General features: G+C 42.0%; 1 protein-coding gene across 5 annotated transcripts in view; it reads left to right on the top strand.

Moving 5' to 3' along the window:
* Ets1 (ETS proto-oncogene 1, transcription factor) overlaps nt 1-23364 on the top strand; it is a 130162-nt gene extending 106798 nt beyond the window's left edge. For all 5 annotated transcript variants that reach the window (XM_040285541.2, XM_040285538.2, XM_040285539.2 and 2 more), the window contains 3 exons: nt 1396-1656; nt 17907-18025; nt 19583-23364. In XM_040285541.2, coding sequence (XP_040141475.2) covers nt 1396-1656; nt 17907-18025; nt 19583-19798 — 596 coding nt within the window. In that variant the 3' untranslated portion in view covers nt 19799-23364. The remainder of the gene's footprint in view (nt 1-1395; nt 1657-17906; nt 18026-19582) is intronic.
* The last annotated feature ends 351 nt before the right edge of the window (nt 23365-23715 follow it).

The raw sequence follows: 23715 nt of genomic DNA, 5'->3' as shown, positions 1-23715 counted from the left end.
AAAAAAATACTCAGCTTCGATATGTTTTATGCTTTTTAAAAATATTTTGGGAGCAGCATATTTTCCTATGAATTTAATTTTGATTTTGGCATCTGCTCATGTTTGAACCTTATTTGTTTCACCAATCCACACTGCTAAAGGGGAGAGTACCCTGGAAGCACATTAATATGAGGTTATGCAAGCCAAGCTTATTTTGGAATTTGAAATATATAGATCATCCAGCCTTGAACAATTGAAAATATTTATAGGTCTTTTTGCATAAAAGTTTGTTACCTCCTTTTGCCTCTTGGCATGTGCTAGATTGAGGTGGCCATCTAGTCTATATTTTGCTGTAAGTTGCCTGAAAATTCTCTGAACATAAAATACACAAAATATTCCTAGGAACATTTTAGCTCTTAGATGCATTTATTTTCCTCATTTTTTTTTTTGTTAGCCTTCTTTTAATGGCATTTTTTGCCAATGGAAATTTCTCCATGAGCTATTGTGCAATCGTAGCAGCTGTTTATAACCTGGTTTGGGAAATTAATGAACTTGCATGATCTTGCGGTCAGTTAAGAATGCCTTAAGCAACTCACAGAGTAGAGGATTTCTGACACTGCTATGGCCCTTAACTTCTTAATCAGCTTCTTTGTTTTTTACTGTCCATACTTCCGAAATGAAGCATACATTTCAAGTACAGATTGGAAAGGATAATGAATATATATGATTTTGAATTTAAAAGAGAGTGGTAGTGTTTTTCTTTTTTTTTTTTTTCCTCTTATTTCCTGGAAACAGCATCACAAAACTTTTTTCTCTATTTGGGAAGGCATAAAGACAGGATATATATTTCATTTTAAAATAGCATTTGGGAAAAAATGTTTAAAATAACACTTTAGTTCCAAGGCCAAGGAAGGTCAATCTGTTCTTAGTCTAATGGAATTTTTTTTTCTTATGATCAAAATATTTTGCCAAATTGGAACTTTTGAAATCATGTTATTGGCTTGAGTTAGAAAAGGGATTTAGTCTGATGCTGCTCTGTTTTCTTCATTATTTCATTGGTTCTAATATATCAACTGGAAATCCCATAATAACATGTATGATTCTCAGCTTTGAGATTTCTGACTTTAGAATTTTTGAGATCCCAAATACTGCTGCGTCTCTCTAATAGATAGAGCAGCATTTGACTCTGAATCTCAGTACTAGGAGCTATAAACCAGCCATAGAATGGCAGTTGCTGTAGTTTGCAGCCCAACCCCCTCTCCCAGAGAAAATCTGGAGCTTCACTGCAATGGGCCCCTCCATTCCTCCACCTCTCCTGCAGATCTGAATATCAACCTATCCCATATGAGGGTTTTTACAGTTGTTTTTCCCAATCCCTCCTCCCCTGTTTTTTCCTACCTCCTCCTTTACCTCCAGGTAAACTCGGGGGCCAGGACTCTTTTGAGAGCATAGAGAGCTACGATAGTTGCGACCGCCTCACCCAGTCCTGGAGCAGCCAGTCATCTTTCAACAGTCTGCAGCGTGTCCCCTCCTATGACAGCTTCGACTCTGAGGACTATCCGGCTGCCCTACCCAACCACAAGCCCAAGGGCACCTTCAAGGACTATGTGCGTGACCGTGCTGACCTCAACAAGGACAAGCCTGTCATTCCTGCTGCTGCCCTGGCTGGCTACACAGGTAGGCACTCTGCTCTTTCCTAGGCAGGCTGTCTGCACATTTGTATGGGGGTGGGGGTGGGGGTCAGTGGAAGGCACTGTACTGTCTACCCAGAAACCAAAGGACACACTCTTTCTTTTTGGTGGAGTAGAAAAAGATGTCTCTAAGAGATTGTCAGTCTCTCAAACTACCCTGCTTGTGAGTAACCATTGATTTTTGGAGGCAAATAATATTCTATTCCAAAGGGAAATTTTTAAGACTGCCCGGAAACTTATATTTTTGGCCTTTTCCATATCTAGGGGAAGGGAGCTATAATGATTTGGTGTTCCTGGAAACTTGGTCTAGTGGCCTGGCATCAAGGGACATCTTTTGGCCTGCTCTTGGGAGGTCTTTTTAAATACAAAACCAGCAACTGCCTTTCTCAAAGGCATAATTGAATGGCTTACAAGCCAGGCTGTGTGGTAGTACAGTTATCATTAGGCTAGCTGTTCTAATGTGGGAAACGTATTCTTTTGGGCCTTAAACATTGTCCAGATCCATCCTGAACTTACATAGGAAGCCTTATTTTCTCACTTAGCTTTATGGTTGATTTTTTTTCCCCCAGTAGTGAAAGCTATAATTATAGTAGCAGTGAGTGAAGAAAGAGGGCAGAAAACAGAAGATATACATTGCAAGCTTGGGCTTTGATTGAAAATCTAGTAATAGAGCAGAGCAGTTGATTGTTCAAATGGATTGTATAGCACATAAGCTGCCTACTCTGGGAAATAGTGAAGAGTCTATCTGAGAAATGTCCAAGGAGTGTTGGTTAATGTGTTGCTCATTCCAATCCTTTCTGTAAGATTGCAGTGTTTTCTAAAATGTGTCGTATTGTGGGTGGAGCTTGTTTTAGGCTTTGATGACTCAGATGTGGTCTAGGCCTTTATTCTCTTTATTCTCTGTCCAGGGTAGGTATCCTCTACCCTGGACAGGTTATAGTGTTTGGACTCTGTGATAGAAGACAGCAGAATCTGTGCTTCTATGGACATATCTGTCTGATCTTAACTAAGAGAGTACTAGGTCCCTGTTGTGCAGGAAGTCCCAGGATTTGTCCAAGGAAGTCCTACTTATCTTTGAGAATAAAACTCAAACACTTAGATAAATTACTCCCCCATTAAGGATCAAGTGTACGTTACTTATTTTCCTTCCATAAAGAACCCAGTGTGGTGTGCTTGGACAGTGCTCAGGAATTGTGTAACCGAGATCTATATACAGAATCACAGGTGAGGAAGGATCCCCTCTTCATTCTTTCTAAAATATCCCCATGGTCTTTGCTTGCACCTGGCTAATAGGTAGGGACTACAATTCAACAGAGTCTTCTCCTGTCTCTGGATAGCAGATTTTTATAGAGTTTACCCTATTTTCATTAAAGACATCTGGAATGAGGAAAAGTATATTGTGTGTTTCTCAGGTTGTACCAGAGTGCCAGTGCCTGTAGGTAGAATTAGACTCTGGTGGGATGCACTGATGGAGGAGGGTAGGGACAAGTGTCGCTTAATTGGGAAGAGAAGGAAAAACCCAAAGTAGTTCTAAAATGATTGACAACACCATTGCTCTCTCTCCCCTCCCTCTTTCCCTTCCTTCCTCCCTCCATTCATCCATCCATTCCTTCCTTCCTTCCTTCCTTCCTTTCTCCTTCCCTCCCTCCCTCCCTCCCCACTAGCAATTAGGGGGTAAAACAGTCAGTGAGTAGAAGAGAGGTAAGTTTATGAGCATTTAGAAGGCTTAAAGACTGAAGCAGCCATTTGAATTTTGTTTTTTAAAGTAGTTTAAGTATCTGACCCTTCTGTTGTTTCTTCTTTATAGTTGAGGGTTTAACTTTGCAGACTCTCTCAAATGGCTATGAGAACAATAGCCCAGAAAACAGAAGTCCTCTGTGCTCCCTCCCGGCTCTAACACACTGGGTGATTTTAAGCAAATTCACCTTGTACCCTGTTTTTTTTTTAGTGTAATGGAATTGTTCATCCTTATCTTGCTGGTAGGAGATGTGTGAGAATGTAGTTGAACCAAATCAATTAATTAAGCAAATGAGTGCTAGACAGTGTGCTAGACATGGGAGGAAAATCCCCTATTCATAGCAAATAAATTATTTCAGCAAATGAGCACATGTTGAGTGCAGATAAACCAGTATCCCTCAACGGCTAGTTGTCCTGCAGAATTCAGGTTATTGTGAATGTCCTTATACTCAAACTGGGTTCTCTTATTGTTGCAGTCTGAATGAAGGTTGGGGTGTGTTAGGTGTGTGGGAGCAGCCCCAATTTTGGTATTTTTACTCTGTATTCCATGTCTGCTTAACACCCTCTGTCTGTACCACAGGCCAAAGTACATGGTGGTTCCCAGATTTTGTTCCCTCATTGAAGCCCCTTCTTATTTAAGATGCATCCTCCTAGGGAATGGAGAAGAGGATGGAACATAACCATTCTGCCCTTCTCCCCACCAAACACAATCATGAAGATGCCTACAAATGGGTGTCTGGCTTTATGTAAACATGTTAAGATGAGGTGAAATTTGAAAAAGTCCTTTGTAAAATGGAAATCATGGTGCAAGTGGTGGAAATACTTTTTTTCTTGTTCATAAGAGTTACACATATTTTCTATCTCAGGTTCTGTCCTTGTTTTCTATTTTACATTTTGATTGTTCCAAAGTATGCATGACCACTCAGGATGAAGTAAAGGGTAGATGTTTAGTCTCAGACCTAGGAAAACTCCATGTTCCTACCCTTAGACTATAAACCAAGCTTTTGCCTATATCACCTTAAAAAAAGTACATTTTACTTCTTTATATGATGTCTTAGTTACTGCACTGTAAGTGTGGAAATCAGTTACAAACTGAATTTTCACATTCTCTTGCACTGTTACATTCTTTCTCCAAAGATAAGAAAATTGCATCAACCTTCACTGGGCTCCCATGGCAACTTGTTAAATTAGGTCAAGATGTGGGGGCAGATAACATGGCTTGAAAGCCTGCCTGTTAGCTGAGTTAAGAATACATCAAATGCAGTGTTGGCTTCCGCCAAAATGTACCTCCTTACCTTACTGTGAACTGCTTACGGTTATCAAACTGATACAATCAGAAAGCTCCATTTTCTCTTGTTCAAAGATACATTCTGAACTCCTTCTAATTACAACACGGTTTGAGAGAAGCAGCCCAGTGTTTTCTATATGTTTTATAGACCTTAGTAAAATGCTTTCCTGATCCTTGAGAAACATAAGCCTCTCTGATTCTTTTTTTTTTTTTCTATTTCAGTAGGAATCAAGCACGCTCCCTTTTTTCTCTCACCTTCCATCCCCATTTATAGATGGTGAAACTGAGGCACAAAGATTTATTCTAGGCTATGAAATTTCATTCTATAAGAAGGTAGAAGGTAGCTCCAGAATTGAATCTCAAGGGCCAGAGTCTCAATTGAATACAAAATCTGTTCTCCTTATTAAAGGATCAGAGAATACTCCTTGAATCTGTCTGTTGCTTCCATGGAGGGATGAGAACCTCGTCTCCATCTTGTCACTAACACACACTGTACACATGAGGGTGTGTGGGAGAGGGTAGAGCGAGCCTTTGGCTTTGGTCCAGAGTTACTGTACTGTGAATCCCCTTTATTGAACATCACTCCAGATGGCCAGACATAATCACAGATAAGGGTCCGTTCCTACCATGTCTGCTGTTGTTAACATGTGGGTCTGGTGGAAAGGCCCTTGTTAAGGTCTAGGTGTATCCCCACCCTTTGAGTTGCAGTTATAAATGAAGTGGTTTTCTTTTTACCTGGAGCCCTGTAAAAGGCCAAGCCCAGAGCCATTCACTGTCATGGAATTGTGTTTCATTGTGTAGTATGGATTTTTATAAACAGATAGTCTCTCAGTTTAAGACTAAATTGGGATATTTAGGATTCAAGTTCCAAGTTTGTGTGTGTGTGTGTGTGTGTGTGTGTGTGCACGTGTGTGTGTGTGAGAGAGAGAAAGAGAGAGAGAGAGAGAGAGAGAGAGAGATCACATAAAAATTAGCACTTTAGAAAAGTTTTGTGTTTTTGAAAATTTAAGACTTTGTAAATAAATCCTTTTGCACTTAGACAGAAAATTAACACTCTCGTAGAAAAAGAAAAAGAAGCCTCATACACTCCCCCTAAAGATCTCAAATTGCTACTGCCCTGAAATAAACTTGCTTCTTGCCATTTCTAGATGGCACGGGAGCTAATCTAAAGTCACACAATAAGAAAGTCTCCAGGCAAAGAGCAGAACCTTGGAGTTCTAACTTGTAGTTGAGTTTTAGATGTTAGCAATCCAAATCTACTGCTAAAACATGCTTTTGAAAATAAACAAGTTTACTGCAAAAAGAAGTACTTCCAGACCCTTCAATTGAGAATGCAGCCTGAGATTTGGCAGCATTACATACAATCACAGTTTTCTGAAGGAAAGCTGAGTTGCAAAATAATCTCAATGTACTAGTCATTTGAACTAGAGTACAAATGACTGAGAGAGCTTTTGGTAGTAAACCTAGATAAGGAAAGGTAAGAGGGGTCCCCAAGGCAAGCTACTAGGGCATTGCAAATTTATGTAGATTTTAAATGTTCTATATGCGTGTGGCTATGTTATTAGGGCCAATGCAGAGCTTTTCAGTTTGGAGGGATTATTGGAGCCAGCCTTTGGAATACAAAATCTCTCCATACAAAGGGTGTTGTTTATAAGACAATATGAGTTAAGTCAAGAGAAGGGCCAACTTGCTCATATGAGAATAGAACTCTAGTGCCCAGTCTGTGTAGTAGCCACCATTTCAGAGGCCCAGAGGAAGTTAGGTGACTTCTTTGGGCCAGGTGAGGCTAGGGCTAGCTCACAGCCTTGGGGAATCCGTCAGTCTCAGTGCTGAGCACCTGGATGGATAAGAGAAAAAGAGCTTGGAAATGAGCAAGGCAGAAACAGAGCATCTTTCTTCACTTACTCAAGAGGCCATTGTGGGTAGCAGGTTGCAGGAAAGCCAGCCAGATCCCTCAGCTTAGACAGATCCTTCCTGCAGGCCAGAAGCTGGTGACGGTGATGGGGGGGGGGTGTTGATTCTCTGTGCCTGGTAGTGGATCCTAAGGGAACATGTGAGATGGACTTGGGGAGGGGAGGTCTTAATAGAGTAATGGGTTAACATGCTACTTGGTTGTGAGATTGACAGGAAAATACTCTGGAGCACTGGGGAGGAAAATTCCCAGAAAGATTTGAACTAGATAGAAGAGAAAGCCCTTTCTCAATTTTTCTGCAAAGGAGCTTCACTCCTTCTACTTCTTAACTAATTAGCTTTGTGACAGTGTTTCTTAATCATCTTCCACTGGTAGCAAAAGATCATATGGTTAGAGGACTTGGCCTCACTAGTAACTTTTTTCTAAATATCTTTGAAAAGATGTGGAAAGTGGAGGTTCCCTATTTCCGTTGGTGGCTTTTGAAGGCTGAACCACCTGTGTCTTAATTTAGCTCTGGTAGTACCTTGGAAGCTGCCTTTTGTGTAGAAAACGTCCATTTACACTTTTCAATCTGTCCTGACCCTTGCTGCTATTTATCTCTTTCTGAGGCCTTGTGGGCGCCTGCCTGGGTTTTGGATAGCAGGAAACTCACCACTTGACCCATTTGTTCTGAAAACAGTCCTCCTGCCTAAGAGGAGGTTCTGAGTCTCACGTTTTTTTGGGTCTCTGTTTTTTTAACAAAATCTCACTACAAATGATGGAATTGGGTGGTGGTAGTTTGGGAATTTCACTCTGTCTCCAATCTGAAGCTCCACCTTTTTGCCTTTGAAGCAAAATGTTTCCATTGAGCAAAATGTACCCAGCATGCTACTAAAATATTCACAAAAGTCCTAGTTGCCTTTAAGCAATAGGCCGTGGAAACCCCCGACACTTCTATTGGGAAAGGCCCTGCCAGATGTCCCGGATATTCCTGCTTTGGCCCTTGGCATCTCTTTTTTTTTCCCTGGATGGCCTTTCCTGCCATGGAGAATAAGTGTCAACTGCTCTGGGTGAAGGCTCCATTCCAGAAAAGCACAGCCTTTCCCTGTTCTTCTTCAAATGACTTTCATGTGACGCCTGCAGGTTGGTTGTAACGTCAGCACCTGTCACTTGAGAGTGCCTTCAGATTGAAGCCCAGGTTAGATGCACGAGAGGGTGGCCATCCAGTGCTGCTTCACCACAATTCCATTTCAGTGTCTATATCCTGTAGAAATTATGAGCAGGGTCTGTCACTGACCAGCTCTGTGACCTTGGGCAAGCTCATATTTCCATGCCTCATTTTTCTCATCTGCAAAATGGTAATAGTTCTGTCTCATAGGCTTATTGTGAGAATTAACAAATGAGTTTTTGGAAAGCCCCCAGTACAGGGCTGGTACATAGGAAGTACTCTCTAAGTGCCAGATGTCACTACTATTCCATATTATTCTCTAACCTTCTTATCTTTCCAGGTTAAGTTCTAAGTTCTTTGAGGTCAGGGGACAATGTATCTTGCTCATAGAATTCCAGTAATTGCTGGCAGTGTCATGGGGGTGCAGCAGTTCAATTTTGTAGCTCCCTCAATGTGATTAAACTCCTAAGGTGTGCTAGTCTTTTTCATATAGTCTATTAATATTCTTTAAACCTTGCTAAAAAGCACATGAAGAAGGTTCTGTTTTCCTCATTGTACAAATGGTGAGGGTTGATTTTTTTGGGAGGAGAAGCCCTAAGCTACATAGCACACAAGAAAGATGCCTTTCAAAATTTTTCACAGTGTATTATAATTTGGGACTGCTGGGAAGGAGATGCCAAGACTTGATGTGTAAGACATTTATTGGAGGAGCATTAATGAAAGACAAGAAGGAAGGTGGAGAAAGAGAAGTTGCTGGGAGCCTTCAGACCGTGCTGCAGGTCTCAAAGGAAGGAGATTTGGGTAGGAAAAGCCACAGCTGTAGCTGAAGTCCAAGAATGTTTCAACAGGCTGCAGGGGAATCCTTGGTCAAAGCTGCCCGGTGGAGGAGCTCCATGTCTCACAGGTGCGGACCTGCATGTCCCCACCATGTTCAATCCCTGGCTGCAGCAGCCCCCGTCAGGAAATGTAGCGATGGTGTGGACATGGTAGAGCCATTCTGCAACAGGAGCTTTAAATAGCACACAGTGTGATAGTATGTCAGACCTGACCCATGAATGTGGCTTATCATAGAGGCCAGCAAAGCTTTTCCATCTGGGTCATTGTAAGATGGGACTCAGGCCCGTGTGTGTCTCAGTACTCTTGGTGGCCACTGAGCTCAGTGCATAAGATTGGCTATCACACACCCAGTTGCATTGTTTTCTGTGTGACTCACCTCTGCCTGAGAGATAACAAGAGTGAAAGTTCTCCCAGGGTGATTGAATGTGAAAGTTTAAACTCTGCAGGGAGGTTGGGAGGTGCTGGAGAGATGGTCCCAGGCAGGGTTCTGTGGAGGTGTTTGACCTTCAGAGAAAGAAGGTACAGTTCTCTGTGAAGGCCCCTCCAGGCTACGTTCTCTGGCCTTAATTCTTTAAAGGCTCAGGTAGGACACTTTGGGCTCATCACATTATGGGGAACCAAAAGCCTTTGCTCTGTAGCTCCATGTAGTGCTGTCAATATTCTGATTTGTTTTGCCTCAAGCTGGCCACAATGCTTTGCACTTGAGGGGTGTTCAGAAATCATTTGATGGGTAAATGCTTGAAAATTTTTTTCAGTGCATTAGTGATTGCTAAGGATCCAGTTCACCTCCTCAAGACTTCTAAAAAGTGCTTGACTGGTGCTTTCTCTCATCTTTGATATACAGGGAAAAATTTCCCCCAGGATAAAATCAATTCCAGAGATGGATTTGAGAATCCTATTGAGAAAGAACTAGTTTTCAGACTTCTGAAATCCTGTTCTCTAACCCTAATCAATGAACCCATCCTTTTTCTTATTATGTATATAATTAGGAAAGCATTTCTTAAAGATATTTACATGGTTTAGAAAAAAAAAATTTCTTCGATTTTAAAGAAAATTCTCATTCCCTAACCCCAAATCCAAGCCTAAGCTATCTCTGGTGACTTCTTTAAAAGAATCAGTTCCCTAGAAGAAAGACACCAGGAGGAAAAACCTATGAAGAAACCCACTTCCTGACTTGAGCTCACTGGCCTGCTGTCCAAGTTTACGTCTGTCTGAGTGTTAGGCTGAACCTAGCTAGACAGCATTTGTGGTGGGTTTAGAGGAAAGAGGTGGCTGCATTTGAATAGAGGCTGCCCCTTTAAGAAAGGAGACCAGTCTCCTTTCTCCTGTCCCCACCCCCACATATGTGTCCTTGAACAAGTGCAGGTGTGCAGAAGGAGCAAAACAAAGGTCTCTTTCCTCCACATACTAAAAATGTGTAACTGCCTGGTTCTCAGACTCCAGCCATACTGGCCAAATGAGCCTCACTTAGGTCTGTGCTATTTGGGTCGGGCAATCCTGCTGGTCTTTTGCCAGCCCGCTGGGCTTGCTGTTGAGCCTGTCCTGGGCATTGGTGGCAGGACAAGACAGCCTCCTTTACCTCAGTTAATGCTGGCAGAATCTGTCTCTTGAGGCCCCACATTTATGGGACTGCTGCCCAACTCACTCTAGGTCAGCGCCGCATGATGATAGGGTGGAGCAGGCTTGGTGAGAACATGAATGATTAGGGAGAAAAGCACATTGGTGGGGGAAAGAGGATCTAAGTCCATCTGTGGCCAAGATTTCCCCAAACCAGAAATGTCTGTGATACTTTCACTTGCAAAGCAGTTTGCATCTGGTATCCCTTGGTGCGGACCTACTTTTAATTAGAGCAAAGATCCCTACCATTAAAAATCTTGAGTGGTTATTTTCATTTAAAATATTAAGAAGTTTTACACTTATCTACTTTTAACTTTTTTTTTTTTTTAACCTTCAGCTTTGTATTTGCTCAAATTTGCCATATGAAAGGCCAATTTATTTCTTGGAGGCCTACTTAAATTTTACTTAATGCTTTTACAATTGAAAAAAAATCTATCCCCTTTTATTTTTATTTTTAAGATTCTGGTTTTTTGTTTATTTGTTAGTTTTGTTTTTTTGGTACCAGAGATTGAACTCAGGGGCACTTGACCACTGAGTCACATCCCCAGCCCTATTTTGTATTTTTTGAGAATCCTACTGAGAAAGAACTAGTTTTCTTTCTAAAGAAGGAAAGGGTCTCACTGAGTTGCCTAGCACCTGTCATTGCTGAGGCTGGCTTTGAACTCGTGATCCTCCTGTCTCAGCCTCCCAAGCTGCTGTGATCATAGGCATGTGCCATCATACCCAGCAAAGTTTGTTTTTAAAAACACTTTTTCCTGCTGTTTCATTCTTCTGTTTAATTATTGTATTTTCTGTTGCTTCCAAACTGTTCTGCACTGAGGTTGCTCTTTTAGGTCTCTCTTTCTTAAATAAATAAATAAAATATTCATATATATTTGCATAATAAGAACTTAATTTATGTCTCTGTAAAGTGAAGAGGAGCAGAGATTACTATTTCCATTTTAGGCATAAGAAAATAAAGCCCAGAGAGGTGAAATGAATTGCACAAGATTGCACAGTGAATCAGGGATGAATTGACATCAAAGCCCTGTACCCTTGACTCCCCATGTGGGACTTTCCAAGTGACATGTTTATATTTTTAGTTTTATAGGATGCTGTCATTTCTCAGTACTCTGCTGCCTGACATGACATGTTTTATTTTAAAATTTTTTGAAATCTTCCCTCTTTTTTTGAGGATCTAACATGTCAAAGATGTGAACTTGACAGTCCAAAGGTGGTTTTAATTGACTTGAGAGCTGTTTTCTAATTTATTTCCATTGGTAGATACTGGTTATCTGAGCACTAAGTAACTACAAGTTCATGGAGTTACTGTTCATCATCGTTTTCATCAGGTGTGTTTATTAAGCACCTGTTTAAGATGTTCTTTGCTGTTATGAGTCAGATTATTAGAATTTGTATTACCGATTACTGCCCCTGAATTCCCAGCCATTGATATAGGGACATATTTATAGAATATAATAACTGTGCAATGATTCACTAAACTAAGCCATTGTTTTCTGGTGGTAGAATGTACCATAACTGGATTATGTTAGAGAAGAGATGAGATTGGGTGAGGATGGTGGCAAAGGAAAGCTAGAACTCAAAAGAAGTGGGAGATGGCACCTGTGGGCGTAACAGAGCCAAATCCAAATTGTCTCTGCTCTTTTCTTTGAAAGATCTTCCCAGGGCCTTGATCACCAAGCTGTATCACCCTTAGGCAGAAGAGTTTGTACAACTCCAGGTTGGATTTGGTCAAAAGAGCAAGAAACTGTCAGGCTGTTTTCAGTTTGCTATTAAACTTCAATTCACAGGGACTTAATGTACTAGAGATATTTCGCAATCTTTGGTGACTTAGGAGGGGGTTGTCAGCAAGGTGGTGATACTTAGATGCTGGGGTCTACCTCTCCACCCTCAGAGGTGGGTTCTCCTGGGGGAGTATAAGTAGAAGATACGTTTGTGAACAGATGGATCATTTCTGAATTCGAGTGTTCTGTTTTTGCTGTCATTGTTTGGCTGTGGGTAGAGACACCTGGCTGTAAGGGAGGGGCCCAACAGGCCCATTCTCTGTTTTAGGGCCACCTGCCAGATGTGTGCTACCAGGGCAGAGTCAGCCCTGTTGCAAGGGTGACCAACCATGAGAGTTTCATAGGTTAAAATAAGTGTGGTGTCCTGCCCACACTGAGGTATTTGATTTGAATTTCAGAATAGAGCTAAAGGATTTTAGCTTCTCAAAGTAACAATTAACCCCCAAAGCACAGGAGGTGTGGTGGTTTTTATTTTGGGGACCTGTTGATGCAACATAGCCCAGGAGTCACCCATATTGTTTGGCTCCAAATATAACGAGAAGGAGTTTGGGTGGCTTTGCAAATCCTCACGTCTTGTTATCAGAGGAGGAGTCTTACTAAAATCATTCAATGAGCATTTATGGAGTACCTCCTGAAGATGAGGCATTGACCTGGCTCTGAGAATATAAGGAGCAATAAGATCGAAGGAGCTGAAACTGGAGTCATTCAACAACAAATTTTTGTTGGTTGGTGTTTGTTAATGAGTGATTTGTTGGTGAGCCACTGTTCCAGGCTTTGCCCTTGGAACATGAGTTCTAGTGATGAGAGAGATGGCCATTGAGCAAACTATCAGGGTGGGTCTTGGTGTTAGCAGACCACAGTGAAAATATGAGGAGTCCGCTCAGGGGAGTAGCTCCTCAGCATTGACCCCTGGCCTGGATGGAAGTCAACTGCCTTATGTTAGCCTCACACCAGGAACAGATGACAGAATGTGAACTTGTGGTTGAAATGGAAACGAGGAAGGAGTAGAAGGAAAATCTGAAGTCCAACCCCAAATCACTATTCACTCACCAGCTGTGACGAGGTCATTGCCATGGGCAGGCAACCCCTAAACCTGGAAAACAAGAAGAAAGAATCAAATGGGCAAATGGGAAGGCTTACTTTCAAGAATATCTTGTTAAAATGTCATTGTAGCCCAAGAGTATATATTTAAGTTGCTCAGTTCTTAGCTTCAAACTAAAGGACCAAAAAAGAAGGGGACTTTTTAATAACCAACCTTCACTGAGAGAGATGATAGGCTTTGAAATTCCTAGACAAGGAAGAGGGACTTAAAAATATGTCCAAAAAGAGCAGGAAGTTACTTAGAGCTTTATCTCCCCCCCCCGCACGCCCCCCCCCCCCAAAAGAGATGGTTGTCTTACATTCATGGTGCCTTGAGGGTACTCTCTGTGGTGGTTGGGGTATGAGGGGATGCATCTTCAGTTTGATTTGCTCTGATGGTCTGAGATCCCTCTAGGTACCCACCTGACATTTCTGTATAATATTCTTCTGGTGGGGACAGTCAGTGTAGTAGGAAGAATTTCCCTCTTACCCAGAAGCTGAGAAGGAAGGAGCAGTCAGAGGAAATTTCCGGGCTGCAGCCTCTCTGCAACAGGAAGGCAGGGATGGCCACCCCCAGGGGGTGGTATGTGGGGAGGCCCAGGGACAAGGGAGAAGGGGGCCTGCGGGTGTGTGGCGCCCTCCCTCCCGCACTGCTTTGGAAAGAGACCTCCTCCTAACAGGGACCCCTCTGTTGTTGTGGCTCAGAGCTCCACTTGAGAAGCATAGTTTCCCAGTGATGCCACTGGATTCCTGATGTGTGACACTGCAGGGCAACATGGTGAAGGGTACTGTTGACTGCATTGGGGCCCCAGACAGGGACACCATTGTGAGTCACATTTAACATGTGAGTTCCCCTTTCCCATGACTGGAGCTATTCTTAGTGCTAGTCTCTGCTCCCGGGGATGAAGGTCACTAAGACCACTGTCCATTTGGGTAGGTGGATGGGGCCGGGTCCAGGGATGAGGGGGAGGTGCAGGGCAAATGGAGGAAGAGGATTTATAATTTTAGAGTATGTTGGAGCAAGGGCAGGGATGGAGCCCTTTGGCCCTGTGGATTTGAGTAGATCCACGCTCGGCAGTATAGAAACATCCACTGGGAGAATTGTCACTAAGAGTGCAAGGCTCATTCATTGTTTCCATAAGTCTGCGGCATAGACTTGGATGTGGCTGGCAGATGTTCAAAGCCAGTGTGCACTACAGCCCCAGAGCTGCCTCCACACTGTCTCCACCTGGCCCTAATTTTCCCTCCTAGATCTGAAATGAGGGTGACACCTTGCTGTAGAAATAGCCTCCTATGTGGGACCATCCAGGGCACAGACTAGGCCTGAAGCCAGAATTCTTGCAGAGGTGCAGAGTTTGTAGCTGGGAGAACAATCCCAGGTCTTTCCTGTTTCTGTTGCTTTGCACCAGGGAAAGGGCATTTTAGGAGTCCAAAGGGACGAAAGCGGGAGGGGAAGGGGAGGGGAAGGTTGGAGAGGGATCACATTCCTCTCCTTTGGTGCAACAACCTGGGCTTTCTGAAGAGTGAGAGCACCTGGCTACTTATCAGCCTGGGGTGCTTATCAGCCCAGGGCGCTTAGAGGGGCAGGGACTTGGGCTGACATTGCCATTGTGTTGACTTTCCTACTTCGAAGCTAACCAGAGACATTTCTTACCATTCAAGTTCCTGTATTTTCCTTTTCCTATTTACCTCCCTTATTCCCTTTGGTGTAAATAGAAAAAAAAAAAAAAGAGTTTGAGAGATAGGATTTGGAACTTGGGCTCCCAGATTTAACATTTGTTTATTCCTTTTGGACATAAGATTATTCACAGTGAGGAAAAAAAAAAAAAACTTCAGACAAGGACTCACCCTGTTCACTGGCCATATTCACAGACATCAGGGGTCAGATACATACAGAGAAAGGGCTAGAGCAAAGGAATTCTTGACATTTCAGTTCTAGAAGTGGCACTGGAGGAAAACAGCAGTGATAATGCTGAGGTTCTCCTGTCTGAGCTGACCTGATGTAAACTGAAGTCCCCTTCTTGGCCTTGTGGGTGTGAGTCTCAAGGACAGGAGACTATGCTTTACTTACTCTTGGGCTGTCCTCTCTGGGACCTGCAGGTGTGGCTTGCTGCTCTCTGCCTCTAGCCAGGACCACCAGGTTTCTCCATCTTCTCATCCCTTCCCTCAGCCTGTTATCTGAGCTCTTTCCTCTAAGAGATATTAAGACAGTGAGAGAAGTCCTGAGGTAAGTTAGTAGGAGGGAGAAATAGTGACATAACATAAGCTTGCCATCACAAGGTGACCTGATGAATTGGGCTGGAGACATCTCCAGTGAGGGTAAATACCCAGGCTAGGAGGCAGCAGTATGGCTGGCCAACTAGTGTCCCGCCACTATTGTGAGAGGTGGGGAAGAGATTTTTTTTTTTTTTTTTTTTTTAAGCTAGAGCTTTTTATACTTTTCTCAACTGCAACCAAATGGGCAGTTGAGACACCAGGCTTTTGGCTTGATCTTGTCTAGGGGCACCATAGTGTTAAAATGAAGAATCTAGAGGCCAGACCACCTGGGTGCCAGTCTTAGCTACTCCACTTGTGATCTCAATGTCTTTGTACAAGTTGGAGAGCCCCACGGTGCCCCAGTTTTCTTTGCTGTTAAAGTGGTAGAAACAAATAGAATAACCACAGCACCCAGCCTCCTAGAGTTATTGTGAGGGATCATGAGATACCTGTAAAGTATTGCTCAGTTGTATGTATAGAGGGTGCACAATGAATCATGGCCCATCTAGTTCTTTTCTTTGCCAGGAGTTTTAGAGAAAACCCCCACCCCCAAATATCTAAGGTCTGTACCATTTACATAGGAGTATTCCCATTTCAGAACTTTGGGATGGCTGATTTTTCTGTTTCTGTTTCTTTCCAGGGTTCTTATTGAATGTCCATAGTCACTATGAACTTCATCAGAAAACTTGTACTGTTCAGGGCTTCTTGCAGTTGCATTTCTTAAGAGCAATTTGCTTTCTTCTCCCCTGGGCCCACTAGAATGGCTTCCCAGTGGATTCCCCGTCTAGTGTCGTGTTTAGTTTTGTGAGCTCAGGCAGGGAGCAGCAGTAGCTGCCAACATTACTCAACTCGCAAGAAGTCTCCAAGAAATCTGAGGTGTGTACAAAATAGTTTTTTAACAACAGGTGGACAGAGGAAGCAAATGCTCCACCAATCTAGCTCTCTGTGCTGTTTCTTTGGGTGGTCATTTATTTTGGAGGTATTCACCAAATCCTTTTATTCTCAAATATGTGTAAGGTAATTTCTGCAAGATGGTTTTAAAGAACTAGAGGTGTATTCTCAGAAAGATGAAGTAGAGCTATTTCACATTCCATGTTTAGCTTGGGTGTGCTGAGGAAGGGGACCTGGAAACCACCATTAGGAAGTAGTTACTGAATGAAGGTTTCCTTTGGCTCTAGGATGACAATGCACATCAGTAGCTGTTTCCTCCTATGGGGTCAGTGGAGGTTGCCTTGGTGCTTTGAGTCTGACCTTGGAGCAAAGTCACATTGCTCTTCTGAGCACCCTTTGCTGTGCCAATAGAGAAGAAAATGTAAGAGCATTTGTGCCCAGTTCCCAGCAGGGAGGTGGAAAATAGATTTTAGGAACAAGTAAAATTCTGTGTGGTAAGGTGCCTTGAAGGAGTAAAAGATAGAATAAGGAACTGCTCTTATAAGTGTAAAGGGAATTTTTTAAGATGAAGAGGAATCCTAAAAATTATTTCCTGTTGCATCAGACATATTTGAAGGGTTAGAGCCTTAGAAAATCAAGTTTCCTCATGAAATGGGGAATCCCAGACCTCATTTACACAATGGGCTATTCCTAGTCCCCTCCTGCTCAGATTGGCTCTGAGATGATGTCATAGGCAGTGTAGGCATGTAACAAGCAACGCAGGCGACTGGACCCCGTGTTGTCTGTCCAGCAACACCCATAAATTAGATGAGAACCACTGGCAGCATAGTCATTTCAGAATAAAAGCTATCCTAAAACGAAGACTAAGTGCATAAATCTTTAGCATAGGAAATTTATTGTAAGGGTATACCAGGCTTTCCAGAATAAACTCTTGGCAGTGTGGATGGCTGAAATGAGAGAGGGAGAGAGAGATGGGGAGAGTGTTCGGATACATGAACCTATGAAGACAGTCTGAGACAGTCCTCACCCAACCCCGGGGGACTCCTTGGGTGGCACGTTAATTCCTCAGATAGCGATGATGCATTCCGTTCTGGGTGCTTGCAGTTGCATTTCTTAAGTGGCCTTGGAGGGTGGAGTAATAGTAGAGAGGAATATTATAACTGAAGGACACCCAACATCTGTTTCCTTACAAGAGGAAGAAAGTGATCCTCTTTGTTTACAAATCAGGGGTCAGAGGATCACTGTGGCAGAGGCGTGCTCATGAGCTGTGCCTTCTGCTGGGGTTGGCAAAGACGTGCCTACCTGAATACCTTTCTTACTTCTTAAGGCAAATATAATACTTAGGTTTTGATGGCACAAGGGATTATGTTTTCTTAGATATCTTAGAAGAAGATAGGAGCCACATTTCTTTCTAGGGTTTGCTTAGCAATAAAAATGGGTTGATCTTAAATCAGTCAAAATAAGGCAATTGGTATATTTTCTCTTTCTTCCTTTCTTTGAAGATCTTCACCTTTTCCTTCTGTCTGGGCTCTGAGTACTTTCTCCAACATTTGCCCTGTAGGTTGCCTTCTTTTCTCCTGGCTGAATGGACTGGGAGAGGGGAGATGGGGGAATTCCGTGTAATGGGACTGCTTGCCCAGAGCACTGAGTATGTGGTGTAATGATTCACTGTGCCTTGTGTTTCTAGGCAGTGGACCGATCCAGCTGTGGCAGTTTCTTCTGGAATTACTCACTGATAAATCCTGTCAGTCTTTTATCAGCTGGACAGGAGATGGCTGGGAATTCAAGCTTTCTGACCCAGATGAGGTAAGAAAGAAGTGACCTTCAAGGCCTGGATTGAGGAGGAATGAGAGAGGGGACCCTGAGAAGGGGCTGTGAGATCTAGGTGACATTTCCTAGGATTGCAATTGCAGCTCTGCTCCTTGCTGCTTGTATGACTTTGAGCAAGTGATGCAGCCTGTCCAAGCCTTAGTTTCATTGTTGGGAAAGCAGAAAGATAACTTCTAGAGTTCTGTAATACAGAAGGATTAGTTTCATTGTTGGGAAAGCAGAAAACATCCACAGTGCCCATTTGTTTTCCAGGATTAACTGATGTACACTTGAAGTGCCTGGCACATAGTAGGCCCTTTGTCAACAAAATTGCCTTCCCTGACCTTGTCCTCTTCCTAGCACAGTAGCTTTGTGGATGGTAGGGGCCAGACAGTTCAAGAGGCCTTGGGAGACTGGTGCAGCTGTTCATTCATTCATTCTTTCATTACATAAATGCTTATTGAGGGGTTGATCTGTGTCATGCCCAATTTCCATGATAAAAAACAATGAACAACAGAGACAAGATCTCTGTTCTGGGCAGACATGAGAAAATATTTGTGCTCTAGTATAGAAAAAATGCTTCCTGCTATTGAAGGTAGGTAGGATTGAAGCTCAGATCCTCCCTTTCATATAGCCCCATTATATTTTATGCTTTCTAAGCAAGAAAATTCTAAGAATAAGGGGAAAGAAGAGTCTATATTGTGGTTATTCTTTTTTCCCTAAATCAGAAAGTGTAACCCAGTTACCTAGGAGTTCAAGGTCACTGCTTTTTCATCAACTTAAATAGTTAACTTTCCTACTGTCCCTACCTAACCCTGGAGAACTAAAGTTCAGAATTGTGTAATTTGCAGCAATGTGAATGGAACTAGCAGTCATAATATTAATGAAATCAGTCAGGCAAGGAAAAACAAATGCTACATGTTCTCACATGTGGGAGACTACAAAGTTGATCTCATAGAAGTAGACATTAGGGCTGAGGAGGTAGTGGTAGAGCACTTGTCTAGCATGCATGAGGCTCTGGATTCAACTCCCAGTACCATAAAAAAAAAAAAAGAAGAAAGAAAATAAAATGAAGTGGGCAGTAAAGATGGTTGCCGAAGCCTAGGATGGGGTCAGGGGATGAGATGGAGAGACGATGGTTAATGAGCACACAGAAGGATGAGTGAAGTTGACAACAATTAATTGAAATAGGTAGTAGAGAGAATTTGAATGGCCCCATAGAAAATACTCATACCTGTCTCAGGTGGTAGACATGCCAGTTACCTTGATCATTACATGTTGTGTACATGTATCCAAAGTTACATTGCACCCCATAAATGTTATCATGTGTCAATTAAAGTAAGAATTTATTTTAAAAAAAAGAAAAATGAAATTCAGAGGAGATAGTTCAGAAAAATATCTTCTATATGTCCATGAATCTCATTTTATTTGAACATCACAGGCCATCATGAATAGGCATAGATATAATAAACATATTTTGAAGTTATCCTATAGCTTTATACCCACTCCTCCTCTTAAATTTTTTTTTTCAATTTTTATTTTTTTAAATTTCAGGTGGCCAGGAGATGGGGAAAGAGAAAAAACAAACCCAAGATGAACTACGAGAAACTGAGCCGTGGCCTTCGCTACTATTATGACAAAAACATCATCCACAAGACGGCGGGTAAACGCTATGTATACCGCTTTGTGTGTGATCTGCAGAGCCTGCTGGGATACACCCCTGAGGAACTCCACGCCATGCTGGATGTCAAGCCGGATGCCGACGAGTGATGGACCAGGAAGGGACTGGGGGACCCTGCTGACACCTTGCAAAGAACAACCACTTTGGTTGGACTCCTATTTTTTAATTGTTATTCTATTTTTTATTTTCCAGAACTCATTTTTTTACATTCAGGGGTGGGAATTAAGGGAGCTGCAGGTGTAATCCATTGTACGTGGTCACAAAGGGAAAGCCAGGACTTGTGGGGTGGGTGGGGCAAGACATTCTTGAGTAAATATTCAGGACAGAAAGAAGGGTCTTTTTAGAAGCTTGAAGGATCTGAGTTAAAGGAGGAAGAGACTAACATGTCCAGTAATTTTTTTTTTTTTTACTTCACCTATGGAAAAAAAAATGCATCTTGAATTTTAACAGACCCAATAGAAAGAGAAATTGTCATATCCAGAGTCATGAGACTAATGAAAGGCAGTTGGGTTGCTTTTGTTTTTAAATCTGGGAGGGGGAAAAAAGGAGGGGGATAAAAACATTTTCTTTGGGGGATGCACTAAAAACCAAGAATTTTACCTTTTGCTCTACTTTTTGAAACAGAGATGGATTTCAGTGGGGGAGGGGGCCAAAACTGTTTTTGCGTTAAAATTGATTTTATTAAATTTTGTGCCAGTATTTTTTTTTTCCTAAAAAAATCGTCTTAAGCTCTAAGGTGGTCTCAGTATTGCAGTATCACACAAGTTTGTTCTTATTTGCTGACTGAGGATTTTGTCATAATGAAAGAAAACTGTTTATATAGACCCCATTGGAAAAGTGAAGCTCTGTCACTGAGATCAGGGATCCCAAATTCATGTGACTTATATATGAAGGAAATATTAATGCTGATTTGGGTACAGGAGAACTGCACATGTGAATTTCATGAATAATTTAAAAATAATTATCACACCCCTTTACTTAGTTTGTCACTATTGAAGTCTTGGGTTTGGACTTAATGTTCAGCTAATAAGCATTGAGTCTTTGAACTGAATGTATTTTGCAGTCCTGATTTTAGACTATAATCAACGTTGGCACGCTATTGAAGTTGGGGAAAGGAAATCAAAGAGGGAAGATGAACTGGGTTCTTGAGTCAGTCTCTATCTGTAACATAAGTGACTTAGAGTAGAAGCTGTATGCATGGGCATTACCCTTCTAGTCTTAAAAAGTAAGTCCTAAAATGCATGTCATTCCAAATCAACACTTTATAATTTATCCTTTATGTTTTCTTTTCCCAGAATCCCCACATTTATTGCCCCCCCCATCCCACTCTGTTATTCAGTAGGCAGAATGTACAGCTTTCTGATAAGTGAGTGAAAGAGTAACTTCAGACACAAAGAGTGTAGTCTTGCTGAGTTTTAGAGGCCATGAAAATTAAGAGAGCATTTCTGTAAAATGTGACTTGGCTGTCTCGGAAGAGATGTACAGGCTTTCCTTTGAAGAACCGAAGCTAGTCAGGTAGGATGTCAGGTGAGACCGAGCACACAGAGGACAGGAAGGACCTGGATGGTGTTAGGGCCTCGTGCTTGAATCTCTTGTCTTGGTAGAGGGTAGGTGAAGGTTCACTGCAGAAGGGAGGGATGACTTGAAGGCAGAGGGAACAGGAGCTTGAGTGAAGAAAATAAGGTGGTCCATGAGATTTGAATTTATTTTTAGTTCTCCCGAAGTTTAAACACAAACACAGTCAACCGTGGCAGTCATCTTTCTGCTGGTTGTGAGGAGGGGCTCTGAAAATGAGGTTTGGGGGCAAAAACCAACCTTTAACTGGGGAGGAAATGTGCCTGATGCAATTAGAATTTCTCCCACTTTTTCCACCCCAGTTAAAAGGATGACAGCGGACTTCCATGAATAAGAGGGAGAAACAAGTAAGATGAGCTTCTCAGGGCTGGTCCCTTTCGGGACTTAGCTAAGAAACTGGAAGCACTAACTACCTTCTAGCATATCTTCATGAAAGTTGATTGCTAACTCCCAGATCCCCTTACAGACCCTAAATTTTCAGGAAAGAAGCTCTGTGATCCATGAGTATCCTCATACTGATCGATTGGACCATCCACACTCAAAGTAAAGGCAGAATTGTCCCAGCTATGTATTTTGATCTTACAGATGCAGGTGCCTTAATGAAGCTCTCAAAATATGTTTGGAGCTGCTCAGGGAGTGTTAGGTGGAACCATTTGGACTACATTGTTTTCTTTTAGATTATGTGATCTTTGTTGGGCACTGGCAAAGTGTGTGTATGTGTTTGTGTGTGTGCGCGTGCTCGTGTGTGTCTGCAGACATGCAAAACTGTGGCCGAACTAATACCTAGGTTTTGTAGTTAAGTCTTTCCACATGTTGATAATGGGTGGGAGTAGAACCAAGGCCAGGTATTGGTCATTGCTTGCTATTTGCAGCCAGGCATAAAATCACTTTCTCAAGTCATCAGCCTTTTCTATGAAATTGATGCTGAAAACTCCTCTGCTGAGTCTGTGTAACACCTGCAATCCCAATAGCAGATAAGATGTAAGTGCCTCCTAGCGCTCCCCAGCCAGCTTCTTTACTAAGATGCCCTTTCTCTAGGGCCACTGTTTTCTGGATTTGTAGATAGTATATTAGTTCAGACAGCTTTGTCCATCTGGCCAGATGCTTTCTCCCCTCTTGTCCAAAGGCCAGAGACCATCCCAGGAAGAGTGGTGGGTGGTTTATACACTGGAAATGTAGCAGCATTGTTGCATTTATGCTTTTTAAAAACACGTTAACTTCAGAGGAAGGACGGGCAAATCTGGTCTCACTGGGTGAAACCCTAATTTTCTTGGAAATGCCTTAACCAATGTGGGTTTTGGTTTGGGGCTCAAGAGTCACGTGCATTCCCTTCTCCATTCAAGGAAGGGATGTCCCTACATGGAGCCCTGATTTTGTGCCCAAGAGGATTGATGGTAGCATTCAAAGATCAGAGGCGCTCTTCCTCACTTTGGAGATGAACACTCTGGGTTTTAAAGCATTAACCTGCCTAACTTTCATGGTGAAAAATACACCTCTTTTCTAGTCATGCTGTGCATGTTGCTTTCTCTGTTGGGGTCTATATAAATTTGTTGAACTCTTATCTACATTCCAAAGAAGTTTCAAGGAACCGTAAGTATATGTATACATATACATATATGGAATATATATATTAAAATAAAATTATCTCTATCAGGAATACTGCCTCAGTTATTGAACTTTTTTTAAAGAAAACTTTTTTTTTAAAGCTAAGAAGTATTGGGGTGAAAAAGATGTTATATTGTGTTTGACTATTTTCCAACTTGTATTTTCATATAATTTATATTTTTTAAATGTCAAAAATTTAAAAGCAAGATAAAAAAAAAAGAAGGAAAAGCAGGTGCTTTTTAAAAAATCAGAACTGAGGTAGCTTAGAGATGTAGCGATGTAAGTGTCTATGTGTTTTTTTTTTTTTTAAATGCAAAAAAAAAAAAAAATTCTTACCGGGGAGTTTTTTTGTTTGTTTATTTTAGTAGCTGATGCTGGCACATCATTTTGCTGGAGAGTTTTTTATATACTGTAGCCTGATTTCATATTGTATTTTAAACTGTGTGAAATTAAAAACAAAGAAATTCATTCATAATGATGTGGTTTTGGCTTGATTCTTTCCTGTCTGGATCATGTGGTAAAACAGGACAGATTAACCAGCTAGAGACACACAAGAAGAAGTGCCATCCAGTTTTTCGATCCCACTAGTTCAGGACCATGTTAATAAAGATTTCTTAATAAAGGGTGAACTGTCACAGGAATACAGGGAGGTCATCCAGCTTCCTGATTATTGAACATGTTGTGTCACCCTTTATGGAATGTCCTTGGCCTTGTCATACGTTATTCATGTCTGAAAGACTAAGCCACATGAAGAAAAATTTCAGTGACTCAACAGGTAGACATTTGATTTCAGCTAGGTGCAGTTCCTGATGTGAATATGGAAAGA

Source organism: Ictidomys tridecemlineatus, chromosome 4 (assembly GCF_052094955.1).
Source record: "Ictidomys tridecemlineatus isolate mIctTri1 chromosome 4, mIctTri1.hap1, whole genome shotgun sequence".
In the NCBI taxonomy this organism is placed as follows: domain Eukaryota; kingdom Metazoa; phylum Chordata; class Mammalia; order Rodentia; family Sciuridae; genus Ictidomys; species Ictidomys tridecemlineatus.
The sequence above is the reverse complement of the archived record's forward strand: the minus strand, read 5'-3'. Positions and strand labels throughout refer to the sequence as shown.